At 36.9% G+C, this 20,475-nt stretch overlaps 1 protein-coding gene across 2 annotated transcripts in view; it reads right to left on the reverse strand.

Annotated features, from left to right (window-relative positions):
• The window catches only part of LOC129889092 (homogentisate geranylgeranyltransferase-like), a 44,477-nt gene that overhangs the window by 16,611 nt on the left and 7,391 nt on the right, over positions 1-20,475 (reverse strand). Inside the window, exon 10 of one of the 2 annotated variants that reach the window (XM_055964225.1) lies at positions 7,583-7,847. The exons of the other annotated variant lie outside the window; for it this stretch is intronic. Coding sequence (XP_055820200.1) covers positions 7,818-7,847 — 30 coding nt within the window. The 3' untranslated portion in view covers positions 7,583-7,817. Of the gene's footprint in view, positions 1-7,582; positions 7,848-20,475 lie in introns of those variants that run through there. 2 annotated transcript variants of the gene reach the window in all.

Here is a 20,475-nt window from a genome sequence, read left to right on the forward strand (position 1 = left end):
CCTACCTTCCGTTGAGCTCCCTGTATAGATTCATGTTGTCCCCTTTATTTTGATTGTGGTAGCCATAGGCTAGTTATTGGCACCTTCTAGACTTTAATAAAGGCTTCATAGACTAGAGTGTAGGGAGTTTGGACTATTATTTTCGGGAGTCCTATTATACTTATTTTGTTGAGTTAAACATGTTTGGCCTTCGGCCCCCATATTATAAATAGCCTGTTATAATTGAGCCTTCCTTTAAGCATATATGACTGAATAACGGAATGATTGAGTTAGGTGGTTCGCTTGATGGTCAAAAATGGCTTTCAAGTGCCGGTCACGTCTAGGGTACCCTCCTGGGGCGTGACACGCAATGATGAAGGTGACAGTGATATGATATTTCCACCTATTTTAATTTTTAATCTAAGTGGTCGAGGATCTAAACGGTGTGAAAGACGAGACTTCACTACTATGGAAAGACAATCAGTTGTGACCCATATTCTGCTTAATTGTCCAAAAATTCAGCGATATCTTAAGTAAGTATTAAATTATATTACCAAAATACATATAATAAGTGATTACTAGCTAACAAAATTGTACATATCAATATCAGCTCATTCGTAAACACATGGATCAATGAAGCCATATATACGAGGTTTTTCAAATGGCTAAATGATTATGTAAGTGTGAAAGCTTATATTGAATCAATAGGTATAATGTATTCATTTTATAGTAAATTGTATTCTTTTAAAATCAATTTGTCGGTTTATGATGAATACTCAAATGTCGAACATTCGTCATTAGTGAGAGAGATCACACTCGAGCCTGAATCTTAAATTCATACAATGAATAAATATTGTGTGAATGATTTTAAGTTTTAAACTGAAGAAGTTTCTATGCACAAGAAAACCAATAATAGTGGTGTGTGTTTCAAGGTGATGTCAGCGGTAATGGTCAAACTATTGAATATTATGGTGTCATTCAAGAGATTATTGAAGTAAGATATTCAGGTTGGCCTAAAAAAAAGATAGTATTATTTCGGTGTAAGTGGTTTGACCCATCAAACAGAAGAACAAGGGTGGACCAACAACATAATATAATTGAAGCTAATCACACCAGACAATACGAAAGTTATGATCCTTTTATCATTGCCCAAAATGCTAAGCAAGGCTATTACGCTCCATATCCATTGCATAGAGATAAGGTTGATTGATGGGTTATTATTAAGACAAAGCCAGTGGGAATAATTGAAATTGAGAAAGTATTAGTTGTGGCGTACCAAAATGATGTTGCACTTGTTCAACAACAAGTTGATGTTGAGTTGGAAACCACACTAGAACATCCTCCACACATACTAGAAGATGTTTCTGATGATGAACTTATAATGTAAAATGTTGAGGAAGAAGTAAACGAGGAATATGAATCATTTGAGAAGGAGGAATAGAATGACAATGGATATGAAACAACCGAGGAGGAGGAATGGAAGGATGACAAAAATGAAACAAGCAAGGAGGAATAGAGTGATAGATTTTAACTAGTATGTAAGTTATTTATTTCGCTAATGCTAAATTTATTTAATTTATATTTTTTTATATATTATATTGTTACTTTACATGCAGATGTCATCTGGTGATAGTGATAGATCACGAGATCATGTTGGGGTTAGCCATTCTGGTAGGAGTAAAAAAAGTCTAGGATACCTATTGATCCTGAGGATATCCTAGGACATATTTTTTAAGCGCTAGTGATGCAGCACCGCTGAGCTAGTCCTACATATATTCATATTGTTCTTTCCGGGACTATGGATCCTTTAGTTTACCATAGTCAGTTCCGCCGACGACGTGGCGCTTCTTCTTCTTCACAGGTCAGATATACTTCATATGATCAGACCTACTAGTTACCCATAGAGGTTATTGCTCGACCCTCGAGAGTAGCATATTCGTCTACTCCATTTCCCACAATTCCATCTCATCGATCTCAGTTTCCTCACATATCTACTCTGAGACTAAGAGATTCTAGTGTTGAGACTGACACTCATACATCATTAACTTCACCTTTTTCTGCTACTACACCAGAGGCAGCACATGATGTGCCTGGGTTAGCTCGTAGGCAGAGGGATAGACTTGGGAGAGTCATGATTGAGCCTGATGGATCCTCGTAAGTTTAATATTTTATTTATTTATTTTTACTACATTAATAAATTATTCATAAACTAATTACATGTTTATTATGTGTCTTGAAGGTGGCATCATTCGAACGAGACTGCTAGGGCTCTTTAGGAGAGTGTTAGGAGGCTATATACTTAGCCCTATCACTCTTGGCGGGAGATTCCAAATAGTATCCGTCAGGCAATGTTTAATGAATTCAAGGTATATATATGTTTGAATCTATTTTTTTAATTTAAGTTTTATTTTTTACTATACTTTACTTAACTAATTATTTAACACTATTCATTTTTTTCAGAATTTATGTATCTGGGAGCCAAGGTACAATATGATCATTGCGACCATTTTTGAAAAAAAGGCAGCACCAAACTGTCTAGCTGGCTAAAGAAAGCTAGGGATGATCGGGCACTTTCGAGTTGGATGCTGCCTCATATATTTGAAGAATTATGCCGATATTGGTATACAGAAGAATTCAAGGCTTTGTCCGATCAAGGAAAAAAAAGCTAGAGCCAGCCCAAAAGATGACTCGTTGCACACCGAAGGTGCACTGAGTGTTGGTATGATTCAGAGAGAGATGGTAAGGTTTCTAAATTTTAATTTTAAATTCATTTTCTTAAATAAATTATTTGACAAAATATTATTTCATTGGATGTTGCCTCATATATTTGAAGAATTATGCTGATATTGGAATATAGAAGAATTCAAGGCTTTGTCCAATCAAGGGAAAAAAAGCTAGAGCCAGCCTAAAGGATGACTCGTTGCACACCGAAGGTGCAAATAGTGTTGGTATGATTCAGAGGGAGATGGTAAGGTTTCTAAACTTTAATTTTAAATTCATTTTCTTAAATAAATTATTTGACAAAATATTATTTCATTAATTGTATTTTTAATTATAGGAAAAGGAATTAGGATGCACTCCCTATTGTCATGAAGTCTTTAAAAAGACTTATGTAAAGAAAAAGACTAATCCATCGGATCTGGATGAGTGGGTGGAGGAAAGAGTCGAACAAGCATATGTAAGTTATTTAACATAATGTATAATATATTTGGATTCTAACTATATATATGTATATATATATATATATACCAGCTAACGCCTGAATATTCCATTCAAATTTGAACAGAAAAAGTGGTTGGAGGAAGCCACAAGGGCCGAATATATGAAATGGGATCTAGGAATATCGTACGACGACTCCAATCAGGTTTAAAAGGTATTGGATCGTCAAGTCAAGCCAAGGCCGTTGACGGGGTTCAGATAGCTGCTATGTCTCAACAAATTGTAGAACTTACATGCGCATTGACAGAATCTGAGGCAAAAAGGGTTGAAGAGCAAAATATTATGAATGAACAAGTTGACCAAATTAAAGAACAAATGCTCAACCTCGCCCATCAGCCTTCACCCTATTATTCAAGAGGGTTCACTCTGGATGACTTCGATGATAGTGATGAATACATAGCAAATAGTCCTTAGGTTCCCTATGTTAGTTTATAAAAATTTTGAATTTTTTTTAAACTTTAAAAGACTTTAAATCACTCTAAATTATGACTTTATTCGTTTTAAGTGTTTAATTATGTTTGTTATTATGAATTTTGCATATTTTATTTGTTGTTAGTTGTGTTGAAATGAATTGAATTGATATGAAGAGAATTGAATTTTGATTGCAGATGAGCAGTAGAAATTGCAGTAAAAAATATTGCAGAAAAGCGACGGACAGGATCCTTTAGTCCATCGCTTTTCTGGAAATAGAAAAGCGACAGACAGGGACTCTATGTCCGTCGTTATCCTGGAAATTTTTAAGAACACCAAGAACAAAAGTGACAGACGGAGACCATTTATCTGTCGCTTTTATGAAAAAAAATATTTAAATTTAAAAAGAAAACAACACAGTTCGTCGCTTTATATTAAACAATTATTTTTTTTTATAAATTAAACAGACAGAGTTTGACGTTTTTTTGTTTATATTTATTTAATTAAAAAAGTATTAGGGGCGACGTATTCCATCGCATTTTGCAACCCTGTACGTCACTTTTTTAAAAACGTCAACAAAAAAATGAGGAAAGTGACTGCATCGCTTTTCCTTTGAGTTTGACCAAAAAAGCGACGTAGTCCGTCTCTTTTTTGCGTCGTTTTTCATAGTTTTTTTGTAGTGTTACATTTAGAAAGAAGTTTTTTACATCATTTAATATTTGAAGAGGCATCCCTTTGTGCCATTATTCTGGTAGGTTGTACGATTCATGTTAAAATTGACAAGATTCTAGATAGTTTTAATGTAGCAACTTGGTAGGTGAAAGTTTGGTAAACTTGATAGGTGAAAGTTTGGTAAACTTTGAAAATCTTGACAAAATGTGATTTCATTAATGACATCAAGAGCAAGAATTTATTCCTATAAATAGGTAGCTCTTGATTCATTTGAAACACACCTCAAAAACATTTCTCTCTTGTCTTCTCATATAATCCTTACTTTGAGCCTAATTTTTCTCGTTCGTAGAAATCATTTTCGTTAAGGCATTAGCAAAATATATTAGAAGAGTAGAGAATTGATAGAATAATTCTCTTAGTTGTATTTGGGATCTCTCCCATTTCTTTGTTAATATAAATGCAGTTGTTCTCTGGTGGACGTAGGATCATTCTGATCTGAACCACGTTAAATATTATTTTTCTTTCTTGTTTTTTATATTTTCATGTTTTCGCTAACAATTGGTATCAGAGTCAAGGTTCTGTCTAAGTATGCTCTGTGGTTGCAGCATAGTCTGAACTTCCACATCAAAAAAGATTACTTTGGTTTTCTGTATTTCCAAATACTTTGTAGTGGAAGAGGAAGAACAAGTAAAAATGTGTTTCATGAAGTTTGAAATTGATAGATTTAGTGGGTGCAACAACTTCAATATCTGAAAAATCTAGATGATGGAATTACTGCGAAGGGAAGGTTCAATCCACGCTATTGATGAAAAGTATCCCAATAACACATCAATTTTCGACAACGCAAAGATTGAAGGAGATGCATTGAGTGTAATCCAACTATCTCTTGCACCTAACATATTCTGTGAAGTGAGTACAAGTACTGAGGAGACGGCCAAAGCCAGGACCGGTCGGTTACAACAAGGATATTGTTACAACGGCGCCTTCATACATTTAAGATGGAAACAAGTACTTTGTTACAAGACCATCTAGATGCATTCAATAAACTTTTGATAGACTTACTGATTGGCGGGATTAAGAAGGATGAGGAGATGCTTGCATGTGATTTGCTATTTTCATTAACTTCAAAATATCGTGATATTGAGAATTCAATGATGTATAGTAAGGCGCCTATCACTCTTGAGCAAGTGAGGCAAGCACTTAACTCCTGTAATATGCGGAGGCATCTTGAAGGAGACAAAGATGATGAAACTAGTGGGCTCTTTGTAAGAGGTCATACTAGCCAATAGGCAAGAAGGAAATCAAAGCACAGATCAAAATCTCATGTGAACAAGAAGAATGCGGAGTGTTGGGGTTGTCACAAGAAGGGACACTTTATGTCACGACCCTACTCCATAGGCCATGACTAGTGCCCGAGTTGGGCACCCATATGTACCCTTAGCCCCACTTAGCGTGTTAGCAGAATAAACAAAAGTAGAAATCAAAAAGGGTCGCTAGAGAGCATGAGAACAAATATAGCACAAGAGGGCCGTTAAGGCCATCACGGAACACAAAGCTCAAAACATATATACATAACCCACACCATAAGTCTACTGACCTCTACAGAATGATAATCTAATCATTTGATGGGACAGGGGCCCGTCAAACCCTTAACCAACATGTACAAATGTACAACAAAAAAGTTAATACCAAAATAGGGCTCTGAACAAAGGAGCACTGCCAACCAACAAGGTGGATGTCCTAAGCGAGCGAATCAGCAACCCAAGCGTCTGTACCTGTGGGCATGTAATGCAGCCTCCGAATAAAAGGGGTCAGTATGGATAATTACCGAGTATGTAAATCATGGACTATAATAGGTAAAGCCATTATCAGAACAGAAGTTCCAAAAATGAGCAAAATATCCAAAATATCAAAATGCTTTTCATATCCACAGATAATGTATGCAGAAATACATATGCCATATTCGGCCCCATTATGGGATTCGATGAACAAATCATGGTCTCCACCCCATCACTGGTACCACAGCACATTATAACTCCAGAGTAGGGATTATCTTCATAACAAATCATATCATATCAGATGGTCATAACAGATCATATCATATCATATGTGTACATGGCACATCATAACTCCACAAATCAAACCCATGTACAGGGCGTACCTGCCCCCTCATGTCGGAGAACGACAAACGATGCAGAAAAGTACACACGATAATAAAACCTAACCTAGGCTTGGTGAAGGAAGCATTGAGGCATCCACGAGTGGAGTAATGAGAAAGTAAATGAACTTTAAATCATTTATTTAGCGCAACTAAAACTTCAGTGATGTTTGTTAATATTTTGGGGATACTCCAAACCATAAATTTACATTAACAATACCTTCATAAAATCATGGTATACCCTATATAATTAATTCATGTAACGAAATTGGAGAACTTACCTTTTTCCTTTCCAAATCCATGGCCTTCTCTCTCTACCTCTCTAATTTTTTTCTCTTCTTTTCTCTCTTATTCTTGAGTTTTCTAGAAATGTATGGAACTTTGATAAGTCTTAATACATATATATATATATATAGGCCACCTAAGGGGGTGACACGTGTCAACCCCTAAGGGGGTGACACATGTCAAGCCCTCATTGGGCCAACCCATCACCTCCCTTAATCCGGTTCTGCCATATGGCATATGGGGCCCCACCCCTTACTCCAGCTTTTGCCACATGGCACTCTCTCATTCTTCCATATGGCACTCTCTCTTTCTGCCATGTGTTACCTTCTTTTCCCCTCGTGGATTCGTAATCTCGTCTTTTTTTACAAATTTATGTAATCCTTGCTACGTAAGATTGGTACGTACTCAAGTAGCTTAAGTATGTAAAATTTTCAAGTTGGTAGCTTATGTATGTAACACATCCAAGGTAATAGCTTACACAAGTAATTCGGGTCCTACGACTCACTACTTGGCCTCCAATTCCTTCTGAATTCCTATAACTTTATTTCCAATCCTCCCTGCTATGGGGTATCACATTCTCCTTTCCTTAGAGTTGTTTGATAGCGTTATAGTCTATCCAGCTCACATGGTAACTTCTAAGAAGCTTTCAAGAACTTAGGAATCTTTCAAGAAACTTAAGAAGCTTTTAGAAGCTTTAAGAAACTTTAGGAAACCTTATGGAAACGATCTCTCAAGATATATTACAACCTTATATCTCATTCTCTTTCTATTTCCAAAACAATTTGGTAGAGTTTTCTCTATATTCCTTACTATCCCAAAGTTGCACTCAGGAAATACCAATAATGCCTCACAGGGACAATACATATATATTCATATCACAGCCTTACAGGGCGCCCAATATCAACAACAGTATAAAATGATAGACTTACCTTGTATGTCCAACTCGAACTGCACCCGTTACACTTTTCTGTCTACTTTTCCTTTCAATTTTCAACTTTACATTTCAATCATATTTCAATCTTCTTAACTTACCCAGCATGCCTCTTCCACACCATTACTTACCTGTATACTGTGTAGCTTCCAATATCATCCGTCACTTTTTTCTGTCGATGTCGTTCTTCAGCTGAAACCAAAGGTTAGAAAAAATGAAATTTCATTTCTTATGGCTAGGATCTATCACATGATCTAAGACAAGAAAGAAAGATAACATCCTAAATTTCCTGTAGCCTCCTGTTTATAGATGTGGTGGACCACATGCCGATAAACTGGACTCTAGTAGACATGGTCTGTAGACATTCCGAGGACCAAACCGCTCTGATACCACTTTTTTCATGACCTAACTCCATAGGCCGTGACTGGTGCCCGAGTTGGGTACCCATATGTACCCTTAGTCCCACTTAGCGTGATAGCAGAATAAACAAAAGTAGAAATCAAAAAGGGGTCGCTAGAGAGCGTATGAGAACATATATAGCATAAGAGGGCCCTTAAGGCCATCACGGAACATAAAGCCTAAAACATATATACATAACCCATATTACAAGTCTACAGACCTCTACAGAATGATAGCCTAGTCATATGATGGGACAGGATCCCGTCGTACCCTTAACCAACATGTACAAATGTACAACAGAAAAGTTAGTACCAAAATAGGGCTCCGGACAAAGGAGCACTACCAACCGACAGGATAGATATCCTCAGCGAGCAGATCAGCAAACCAAGCGTCTGTACCTGCGGGCATGTAACGTAGCTCCCGAAGAAAGGGGGTCAGTACGGACAATGTACTGAGTATGTAAAGCATGGACTGTAATAGGTAAAGCCATTACCAGAACAGAAGTTGCAAAAATGAGCAAAATATCCAGAATATCAAAATGTTTTTCATAACCACAGATAATGTATGAAGAAAAATATATGCCATAACTGGCCCCATTATGGGACTCGGTGAACAAATCGTGGCCAGCGCCCCGTCACTAGCGCCACAGTACATCATAACTCTAGAGTAAGGAATATCTCCGTAACAAATCATATCATATCAGATGGTCATATCAGATTATATCATATCATATGTGTACATGGAACGTCATAACTCCACAAATCAAACCCATGTACAGGGCGTACCTGCCCCCTCACGTCGAAGAACGACGAACGATGCAGAAAAGTACACACGATAACAAAACCTAACCCAGGCTCGGTGAAGGAAGCATTGAGGCATCCACAAGTGGAGTAGTGAGAAATAAAATGCACTTTAAATCATTTTTGAGACTTGATGGAGTTAACAAAATAAGCTATTATTCAAAAATCAAGACAAGAGTCGTATCAAGTACCTTTTGAATATCACTAGTTATATCCAAATAGAACTTTTGGAATCATATACACGTATCTAGGCATGATAAAATATCCTTTGAAAAATTAAGAAGTTGGCCATCCTAGCGGCTCTACGAATAGGAATTTCCTTGGAATCATATAAAAGTCATATACTTGTTTCATAAAAACCATGCCAAAAAGAAATATTAGCTTCATATACTTATGTCAAAACATGCCAAGAGAAAGAATGGTTAGTTTTACATACTTATGCCAAAGACATGTCAAAAGAAGGAACGGTTAGCTTTACATACTTATGCCAAAGACATGCCAAAAGAAGGAACGGATAGTTTTACATACCTCTTATGAATTACTCTCACCCACGTTCGCCTCGTTGTCTTTGAACCTATTTAACATCAGAGTAATACTAAGATTAATAACCTTTCACTTTCTAATTTCCAACTCTACATCCACGTATCCATAGGAATTATTTCCTTAACCATTTCCCTTAACTAGCTTATTACTAGCTCCGAAGTTACCAAAAATTGGGCAGCATCTCCCCTATAACTTCAACATCCCCGAGATTTCAACTCGGCCACCATTTTAACAACCATACCAACAAAAACAACCAGAAGCACATATTCAACTAAATCACTTCAACATTACTCAATACAACTCCAAACCACTAGCTCAAAACTACGATAACAAAATAGAGTTTTTAACCGTTATTTCGTAAAATCTTTAACCATACCAAATGGAGGGGTCGTGTGGCTGCAACCAGCAGAACGGGGTCGTGTGGCTGCAACCAGCAGAACCAACACCCTTTTTAGAATATTTTCCATCCCTGCAACACACCACCAAACAAGCTGCAAATGCAGCACCACAATCACAACACATTACTCGACTTCGATTTAGCTATAACGACTTTAATTTAGTTTGTTTCTAACATCAAGAGTCCTTATGAAATTTTCCATTTACAACCTCATTCAAGACATGTAATATACCTCATAACATTATCATAAACTCTAGTTCGAAAGGGAAAACTTTACCTTACCCGAAACTCGCCAAAACTTTCCGGAACTCGCCTCGGAATTTTATTTAGCGCAGCTGAAACTTCGGGGATGTTTGTTAACATTTTGGGGATGCTACAAACCATAAATTTACATTACCAATACCTTCATAACATCATAGTATACCCTAGATAATTAATTCATGTAATGAAATCGGAGAACTTACCTCTTTCCTCTCCAAATCCATGGCGTTCTCTCTCTACCTCTTTAGTTTCTTCTCTTCCTTTCTCTCTTATTCTTGAGTTTTCTAGAAATGTATGGAACTTTGATAAGTTTTATGACACATATATGTATAGGCCACCTAAGGGGGTGACACGTTTCAACCCCTAAGTGGTGACATATGTCAAACCCTCATTGGGCCAACGCATCACCTCCTCCAATACGGGGCTGCCATGTGGCATGCGCGTCCCACCCCTTACTCCAGCTTCTTCCACATGGAACTCTCTTATACTGCAGGTGTCACTTTTTTCCCCCCTCGTGGGTTCATAATCTCGTCTTCTTTTATGAATCTATGTAATCCTTGCTACGTAAGCTTGGTATGTACCCAAGTAGCTTAAGTATGTAAAATTTCCATGTTGGTAGCTTATGTATGTAACACATCCAAGGTAATAGCTTACACAAGTAAGTCGGGTCCTACGACTCACTACTTGGCCTCCAATTTCTTCTGAATTCCTATAACTTTATTTCCAATCCTCCCTGCCATAGGGTATCACATTCTCCTTTCCTTAGAGTTGTTTGATAGCATTATAGCCTATCCGGCTCACATGATAACTTCTAAGAAGCTTTCAAAAACTTAGGAATCTTTTAAGAAACTTAAGAAGCTTTTAGAAGCTTTAATAAACTTTAAGAAACCTTAAGAAACTTAAGAGGCTTACGATCCTTCCATGAAACTTAAGATCCTTTCAAGAGACTTAAGAATGCGTTCCAAGGTACAAAAGTACGGGGTGTAACACTTTAAACGAGATTGTCCTATGTCAAATTCCAAAAGAAAATATGAGTGCATCCATTATTGAGAAGGTACATAATTTTGATGATGAATATGTACTAACATCATGCAATAGTGGAGTCCATGAAAACGAATGGGTGTTAGACTCTGGTTGTACTCTGCATATGACATTCCGAAGAGATTGGTTCAACAGCTATGAGAAAAGTGGAGGAACTATAGCAATGGGAAATAATACAACTTGTAAATTAGTTGGCATTGGTTCAATTCGGGTTCGCTGCCATGATGGAATCGTGAGGACTATTACAGAAGTCCGTCATGTTCCTAATCTGAAGAAGAATTTGATATTCTTGGGTACTTTAGATAATCAAGGCTATAATTACATGAGCGAGGAAGGTATAATGAAGGTGTCTAAAGGTTCTTTAGTCATGCTGAAGCCCAAGCTGGAAAATGGCTTGTACATACTAGAAGAAAGCACCATTGTTGGCTCTATAAATGCATCTACTGTGTAGCAGTTATCTGATGATGATAAGGCACAATTATGGCACATAAGACTAGGACATATGAGAGCACGAGGACTGGAGATGTTGAGAAAACACAACCTTTTGAACAGTGAGAAGATCATCACACTTGAATTTTGTAAGCATTGTGCCCTAGGGAAGCAGAAGAAGGTTAGTTTCAGCATTGGCAAGTGCAAGACGGGAGGAGTGGTAGAATACATACATTCAGATTTATGGGGTCCCTCTCAGCTTCCATCAAAGGGAGGAAAGAGATATCTTCTCACATTCATTAATGATTTTTTATGAAAGGCTTGGGTGCGTTTCTTGAAGGCAAAAAGTGATGTTTTTGAAGTATTTAAAGAATGGAAGTTTTTTGTTGAGAATCAAACGGAGAGAAAAATCAAGTATCTTTGTACAGATAATGGCTTGGAGTTTTGCAGTGAAGAGTTCAATAATTTCTGCAAGGTTCATGGGATCGCAAGACATAAGACGGTCAGGCACACACCACAGCAGAATGGAGTTGCCGAGAGAATAAATAGAACTCTTCTTAAGAAGGCTCGTTGTATGCTCTGACAAGATAAAAATGTCCAAAGTATTTTAGGATGAAGCAGTTCACACTGCTTCTCATATTGTCAATCGATCTCCAGCATTAGCGATTAACTTTAAGACTCTGAATGAGTTATGGTCAGGTGAACCCTCTAACTATTCATACCTGTGAATATTTGGGTGTCCGTCTTATTATCATGTTAATAAAGGAAAGCTTAAACCAAGGGATAAAAAAGCTATCGTAGGGTATGAATGGAGTAAAAGGGTACAAACTTTGGTGTTTACCTTTACTCAAATTTGTAGCTAGTAGAGATGTTACCTTTGATGAATCCTCTATACTTGATCCTCGTAAAGTTTTTGTGGAGTTATCAAACAACAAGAACAACGAGGAGGTGGAGCTACAGGTGGAGCATACCAAGGAAACGTATTAATAAACTCAAGTTGATAAGTCAAAAGATGCAGATCTTGAAGAACATGCTGTCAATAAACCATATAAATTGCAAAGGGAAGGGACAAAAGGCAGATACAAAAATTGGAATGTCTTATAGAGCAAGTAAATCTAATTGCATATGCATTCGTAGCTGCTGAAGAAGAGATTAAAGACCTCAATCTCTCTTCATATGTTGAGCAACTTCTTGCAAAGATGCTGCACAATGGTAGTTAGCCATGATGGAAGAGATGGAGTCTCTTCACAAAAAGAAGACATGGGTCTTAGTTGAAAGGCCAAAGGGGAAGAAGACAGTTGGATGCAAATGGATTTACAGAAAACAAGAAGGTATTCCAGAAGTGGAAGATGCTAGATTCAAGGCGAGATTGGTTGCAAAGGGTTTCAGTCAAAAGAAGGGAATTGACTATAATGAGATATTCTTTCCAGTCGTGAAAAATAACTCAATTCGCATGCTACTAGCATTGGTTGCACAATTTGATTTAGAGCTTCAACAACTTGATGTCAAAACTGCTTTTTTTACACGGTGATCTAGAAGAGACAATCTATATGGAATATCCTGAAGGTTTTATAGCTCAGGGAAAAGAAGATCATTTATGCCAACTGAAGAAATCTTTGTATGGTTTGAACCAATCTCCTAGACAATGGTACAAAAGGTTTGATGCATTAATGATTACACATGAATTCTAGAGGAGTGCATTTGATAGTTGTGAGTATCACAAAAAAATGTCTAGTAACTCTATGATTTATTTACTATTGTATGTTGATGATATGCTTATTGCTGCTAACAACATCACAGAGATAAATATTTTGAAGAAATTGTTGAGCAAGAAATTTGACATGAAAGAATTGAGAGCTGCAAAGAAAATTCTTGGAATGAAAATTTCAAGAGAAGATGGTGTTGTACATCTTTCTCAGAAGAGATACATTGAAACGGTTCTTGAGAGATTTAATATGCAGATGAGCAAGTCTGTAAGTATACCGTTAGCTTCTCATTTTAAGCTTTTAGAGTTACAAACGCCTCAGTCTGGGATGAGGTGGAGCATATGTCAAAAGTTCTTTATGCTACCACAGTTGGTACCATTATGTATGCTATGGTGTGCACACGTCCAGATATTTCTCAATCTGTAAGTGTGGTAAGTAGGTACATGGACAATCCAGGAAAAAGGCATTGGGAAGCTATCAAGTGGATATTGAGATATCTCAAAGGAGCTTCTGATGTTAGCCTAACCTTTCAAAAAAGTGAAAGTATTTCAGTTCTCGATTTTGTGGATTCTGACTATGCAGGGGATCTTCATAGAAGATGGTCTACAACTGGATACATCCTTACTCTCATTGGCAGTGCCGTTAGTTGGAAATCAACTTTATAATTAATTATCGTTTTGTCAAAAACAGAGGCAAAATGTATGGCAGTAACAGAGGCAGTGAAAAAAGTTATCTAGTTGAAAGTTTTGGTGGTAGAATTGAGTTTGGTTCAACTGGAATCAACTATAAGATGTGATAGTCAAAGTGCTATTCATTTGATTAAAAATTAAAGATTTCATGAGCGCACCAAACATATTGATGTCAGATTCCATTTCATTCGAGATGTCATTGAAGAAGGAGCTATCAAGGTCAAGAAGATTATCACAGAAGATAACACAGCAGACATGCTGACCAAAATAGTATCGTTTGCCAAGTTTGCATACTGTAAGGACTTGGCGGGAGTATGTATCAACTGATGCAAACTCTGGGAGAACAACTGCTAGGTGGAGTTAGTGTGTTCAACAAAGGTTTGATTTGTAACGCCCCTAACTATTTGAGCTAATTTTCGAATTAAAGTGGTTATTTCTTGATGATATGATCAACTGCTACTGACTCGAATTTTGTTACGGGGAAAAAAATGTTTTATTCTAGCTATGTTTTCGGGTGATCATACTTAGGGAGGCCATAAACCCTTTATAATTTGGAAATTTGGGAAATCTTATAAAATGAAAGTTCTAGATAATTGAAATACCTTTCCAACCATAGGTCGTGGATTTATAGGCGACATCGTAATAAGAAGTTATAAGAAGTTATGGACATTTTAACGCAGAAAGGTCAAGCAGATTGATGATTTTGGGCCCAACCCGAATCCAAGTCGGGTCAGGCCCATTATCTTTGACATTTAAAGGATAAGTTCATCTTATCTCTTCCATTGTAGACCATAACTTTCTAGAACATCATAGATAAAGAGGGAAAGAGAGAGCTTCTAGGCAAAGAAGCTATTTTCTACCCAAATCCGAGTCCCGAATTCTGAAGCTCTTGAAGAGAAAGGCGTTGCACATTACGTTGTCTTCACTTTGAGCTAAAAATCAGCTAGTAAGGAGTGTGTTATCATAGTTGCTGCACACCTAAGGTAATATTGAGGTTCTTTTTCTTGTTAACAAGCTTGTTTAGAGATTTAATGGATTAAAATGGAGGAAGTAGCGTTGTAAACTTGTTTGTTGCTTTGTTGAGACTTATGGATTAGGGGCTGGTTTGGTTGGATTAAATGAGTGTAATTAGTTAAGTTATGATGTAGAATGATTTTTTATATTGTTTTTGATGTTGTTGATAAGCAGTTGTTATCGAAATTGGGGGAATAAACTTTGTTTGCAAACCCGTTATTGGAGGGTACAGCCGTTAGTGCGTTGGTGATATCATTTTGTAAAAAATGAGTTTTATGTTGATTTCCTTTGGATTGGAAACTTAATACATAGATCTAAATGTTTTGTGAAGGGGATGAAGTCCATTTTTACCGTTTTCAGTTTGCAAACTTAGATACAACCGGACAAGTGTGGCTGTCTAGATTCTAGTTTTTAAGTAGCTGTTAGTATTTGGATGATATCTTTTTGTACAAAATGATTTTTGTATTTATTTTTTTTGGGTTGAAAACTTAATACATAGATCTAAAAGTTTCATGAGTGAATAAAGACCATTTTTGCCATTTTCAATTCCAAAAATTAGATACAACCTGAAGTGTTCGGCTTTTCGAATTTACTATTTTAGTAACATAGTTCGGGTGGAAATATTCTAGGCTTATTTTTAATGAGAAATCTTGTTTTATGTCAATATTATGGAGATGATGGGAATTAAAGAGGGCATTTAATGGTATTTTTAAGGTTGTTTATATCGTGTACAAATTGAGGAACTTGAGACACGGGTTGGTCTACGGTTTGAACTCCTGAAGTCGTATTGGATTGTGGTATTCTAAAAGGCTGAGGTTTGTGTATAAACCCTTTTTTACTACTAGTATATTGAAATCCTATCTTGGTATGGGTGCTATTGTCTTGAAATTTATCTTGTCATGTTGGTATCTTTGGAAATTTGCATGACACTTGCTTAACTCGCCCACTTGTACGGATTGCTCGATCACTTGACATTCTTGTGGACCTTGTCCTTCTTGTGGCTGTGACTTTGTCACTATTGGCATGCCTCTTATTTTGGACCCTTTGCCATCTTGATTATAGATTTTTAGTTCGTCTTAAGTATGGAAGTTGTCCATTTTAAGTACGAATTAGGAAGCCATTTTTAATATGGTTCTTGGTTCTCTTGATTATTGGGTCTTTACCCTTCTTGATACAGGGCTTCAGTCCTTCTTGATACTTGAATCATGTTTGGTGTGACGGCATGACGTACCTATTGGACGAAACTTGATGTTAAATCTTGTAAATATGCTTTCATGAATTATTGACACTTACCCTTTTACACATCAAACTTGATAGTCATGATATATTTGTTGTCTTGATTTATTTATGATGTGTACATTTGTGTTGCCCACGACTTGAGAAAATAAGTTGATGAACCCAAAGGCTTCAAACTTGTAGTTTTACACCACTAAGCTTTATGCTTAGCGATAGTTATTTCTATCGTAGGAAATGTCCGAGAAGAGGCTTGAGATTGGCCATTGGAGATGAAGTTTTGGGAGCTTAAATGAAGATCACATTTGTATATAGGCATCTATATTTTGTAGTATTTTGGAACGTGTTTATGATTTATGGGTTGCTTGTATATTTGTATTTATGTACGTATTTCTGAGGGTTGTAACTTAAGGATGGTTGCTTGTTTTGTAAATTTTGGGGTATGTACATGTCCAAGTTTTATGAAGCACTAAATTTTTCCTTTGGAGTTGGAATATTTGAATGAAGCATAAATTATCGTAATACATGAAATGTCTCGAAAGCTATTTTTAAAAACAACTATTTTGAGAAGTCGCCTGTCCTAAATTGAAATTTTTATTCGATTTAATTGAGATGAAAAACAAAATTAGTTGGCTAACAACTTTCACCTTTCACTATTTTTTTTAGATTATATAAATGGGCCTTAGGGAAAGTTATTTGTTTTTGTGTCACGAATTTAATATATGTTTTTTTTAAAGTAGTAGCATCCTCCCTGGAGGGTCGCTACAAGTGTTGGTATCAGAGCCTAGGTTTGTGATTCTAGGAAGTTCGCTGTGATTTACTTACACTTGTTTTTTTAAAAGGTTTGGGCTATATTATGTGATCACTATAGGGTAAATAGCATATTTAATTCATACAAGTTGCAAATGCATCATATTCATGTCCCTAATGCAATGTGCTCTTCACTTTTTAAGGAGTTACATTATGACCTCTTCTTCTCGTAGACCTATGGAAGATGCTCGTGAAGATATAGGTGACTCTTATTCCTAACCTTATACATTAGAAGGGGTTGGCGAACAGTCCTCGGGTCAATCTATTCCCCATACTAGTAGGTCCGGTGTGGGAAATCAACAAGGTGTAAGAGTTGGTCCTCATTCTCACAGGAGCCCTGGTATTCAAGTTATGAATCCTCCTTTTCAACAGATGGCTGAATTCTTTCACCGTATGGCTGAAACAATTCATGATCCCAGTGGGTTGAACTTCGAAAAAATGAGAAAAATGGGTAGAGTTGAGTTTGAAGGCACGGTTGATCCCACCTATGCTGAACAATGGCTTGAGCACATAGAGAGGGTGTTTGAGCAGTTAGAGTGTTCAGATGTTGCCAAATTCAGGTATGCCATCTCGTTATTGCAGAAGGATGCTTATGATTGGTGGGTAAGTGTGCCAAATGCAAAAGCAAAACCTCCAGTTCTTACTTGGGATGATTTTGTTAAAGAATTTCATATGAAGTATGTCCCATCTGCTTATTGTGATGCTAAGAAAAAAGAGTTTTTGAATCTAAGGCAACGAGGCATGTCTATCACAGAGTATCAACAAAAATTTCTTAGACTCTCTCGTTATGCTGGAGGCATTATTACCGATGAAAAAGATAAATGCAGGAGGTTTGAAGATGGCCTAAACGATTCCATTAGAAAGAATGTGGCAATCCTGCAACATGAGAACTTTTGTAAATTAGTTTCTGCTGCTTTCACTTGGGAAAGACTTGATAAGGAAGAAGCTAGTAGATATGAGAATAGATTCCGGAAGCCTAGGTCAGATTTTGGAGGTCCATCCAAGAAGGGAAGGTTTGATGATTCTAAGTCTGGTAGTGTCAACAGGTCAGATCAACAGAAGCAAAGCAGACTAAATTTTTCTACAGCTAGTACCCCGAGTTATAGACAAGGCAAGACTCGCGTTCCCACTTGTGCAGAATGTGGAAAGAATCATTATGGTGCTTGCAGGAGAGCTTCTAGTGCATGTTTTAATTGTGGCAGCTTTGATCATAAAGTGAGGGACTGTCCTAAGCCTAAAAATGTCCCTTCCTTGCATACTGAGGGCTCAGTTAATAAGTCTTCTAATAATCCTCCTCAAACCAATAGAGGTGCAAGGCCTAAAAACAACCAAGCAGCGGGGACAAGTGGAGCAACTCAAGCTAGCGGGTCCAGAGCTACTGCATGAGCTTATTCTATGAGGCAGAGAGATAATCAAAAGGGACAGGACGTGGTTGTTGGTAAATTCCACTTATATGGCTTATCTGTGTTTACACTATTTGATCCTGGCTCTACACATTCCTATATTTGTTCATCACTTGTTCTTTCTGAAAATGTGAAATCTGTGAGACTTAACTTTGACGTTCTAGTTGAAAGTCCTTTGGGCTACCAAGTTGTTTGTAGTCGTGTTTACCAAGCTTATCCCTTCATGATTCAAAACATGATCTTTCCTGCTGATTTGATTGAAATGCCTTTCCACGATTTTGATATTATTATCTGTATGGATTGGCTTTATAAATATCATGCAGTAGTGGATTGTAAGTCTAAGCATGTGACTTTTAAAGACCCTTCATTTTCACATATCATTGTACATGGTGAAAGATCATTGTCATCTAATATTATTTTTACGGCCTTAGCAAGAAAGATAATTCGTCAAGGTTGCAGTGCATATCTTGCTCACATAATTGATATACGTGTGGAGAGTCCTAGTCTTAAAGATATACCTACTGTGTGTGACTTTCCAGAAGTGTTTCCAGAAAATCTTCCTGGGTTACCACCAAAAAGAGAAGTTGAATTTCCGATCAAGCTCATTCCTAGATCTACTCCTATTTCTATCACTCCTTATAGAATGGCACCAGCAGAATTAAGGGAATTGAAAACTCAATTGCAAGAACTTCTTGAGAAAGGTCTTATTCGTCTAAGTATTTCTCCTTGGGGAGCCCCTGTGTTATTTGTGAAGAAGAAAGATGGTACTCTTAGACTTTGTATTGACTATCGACAATTGAACAAAATAACAATCAAGAACAGATATCCACTACCAAGGATTGATGATTTGTTTGACCAGCTAAAGGGTGCCAATTTATTCTCAAAGATTGATTTAAGGTCTAGGTATCACCAACTGCGTGTTAGAAAGGAAGATGTTCCTAAAACTGCTTTTAGAACTCGATACGGTCATTATGAATTCTTAGTAATGCCATTTGGATTGACTAATGCTCCTGCAATATTCATGGATTTAATGAATTGAGTATTTAGGCCTTATCTTGATCAATTTGTGGTGGTTTTTATAGATGATATTTTAATATATTCCAAGAGTAAAGAAGAGCATGATAAACATCTTTGGATTGTTTTGCAAACTTTGAAGGAGAAGGAACTTTATGCTAAACTTTCAAAGTGTGAATTTTGGCTTAATGAAGTGGCTTTTCTGGGATATGTGGTGTCAGCCAAAGGTGTGAAGGTGGATCCTAGTAAAATTGAAGCAGTTGTTGAATGGAAAACTCCTAAAAGTCCTACTGAGTTAAGAAGTTTCTTGGGTTTAGAAGGATACTTTAGAAGGTTTGTGAAAGGCTTCTCCATTATAGCCTCTCCTTTGACTAGACTTTTGAAGAAGGAAGTGAAGTTTACTTGGGATGACAAGTGCTAAGAGAGCTTTGAAACACTCAAATCCTTGTTGACACAAGCGTTTATACTTACTCTACCAATGAAGGGGAAAGAGTACGTGATATATAATGACGCTTCTCATCGTGGTTTGGGATGTGTGTTGATGCAAGAAGGGAAAGCTAATTCTTATGCCTCTCAGAAATTAAAACCACATGAATTGAATCATATGGTTCAGTGGTTGCTAATTTGCGAGTCAAACCAACATTGCGTGAACAGGTGAAAGAAGGGCAAAAGTTAAATAAGAAACTCATAAAATTGACCAAAGAAGTTAAAAAGGGGGAAAAGAAAGATTTTACATTAAAGGAGGATGGTGTCTTGTTATACCAAAATAGATTATGCATTCCTAACGATGGCAAATTGAGGAGAGAAATCTTGAATGAAGCACATACTTCATCATATGCAATGCATCCGGGAGGTACCAAAATGTATCAAACCATCAAAGAACATTACTAGTGGAATGGTATGAAGAAGGACATTGCAGAATATATTTCTAAATGCTTAGCTTGTCAACAGATAAAGGCTGAGCATCAAGTCCCAACAGGGTTACTACAACACTTATCGATACCTGAGTGGAAATGGGAAAGGATATCCATGGACTTTGTTTCTGGGCTTCCACACACTCAAAGAAATCATGATGCAATTT

Source organism: Solanum dulcamara, chromosome 5, assembly GCF_947179165.1.
Source record: "Solanum dulcamara chromosome 5, daSolDulc1.2, whole genome shotgun sequence".
Classification (NCBI taxonomy): Eukaryota; Viridiplantae; Streptophyta; class Magnoliopsida; order Solanales; family Solanaceae; genus Solanum; species Solanum dulcamara.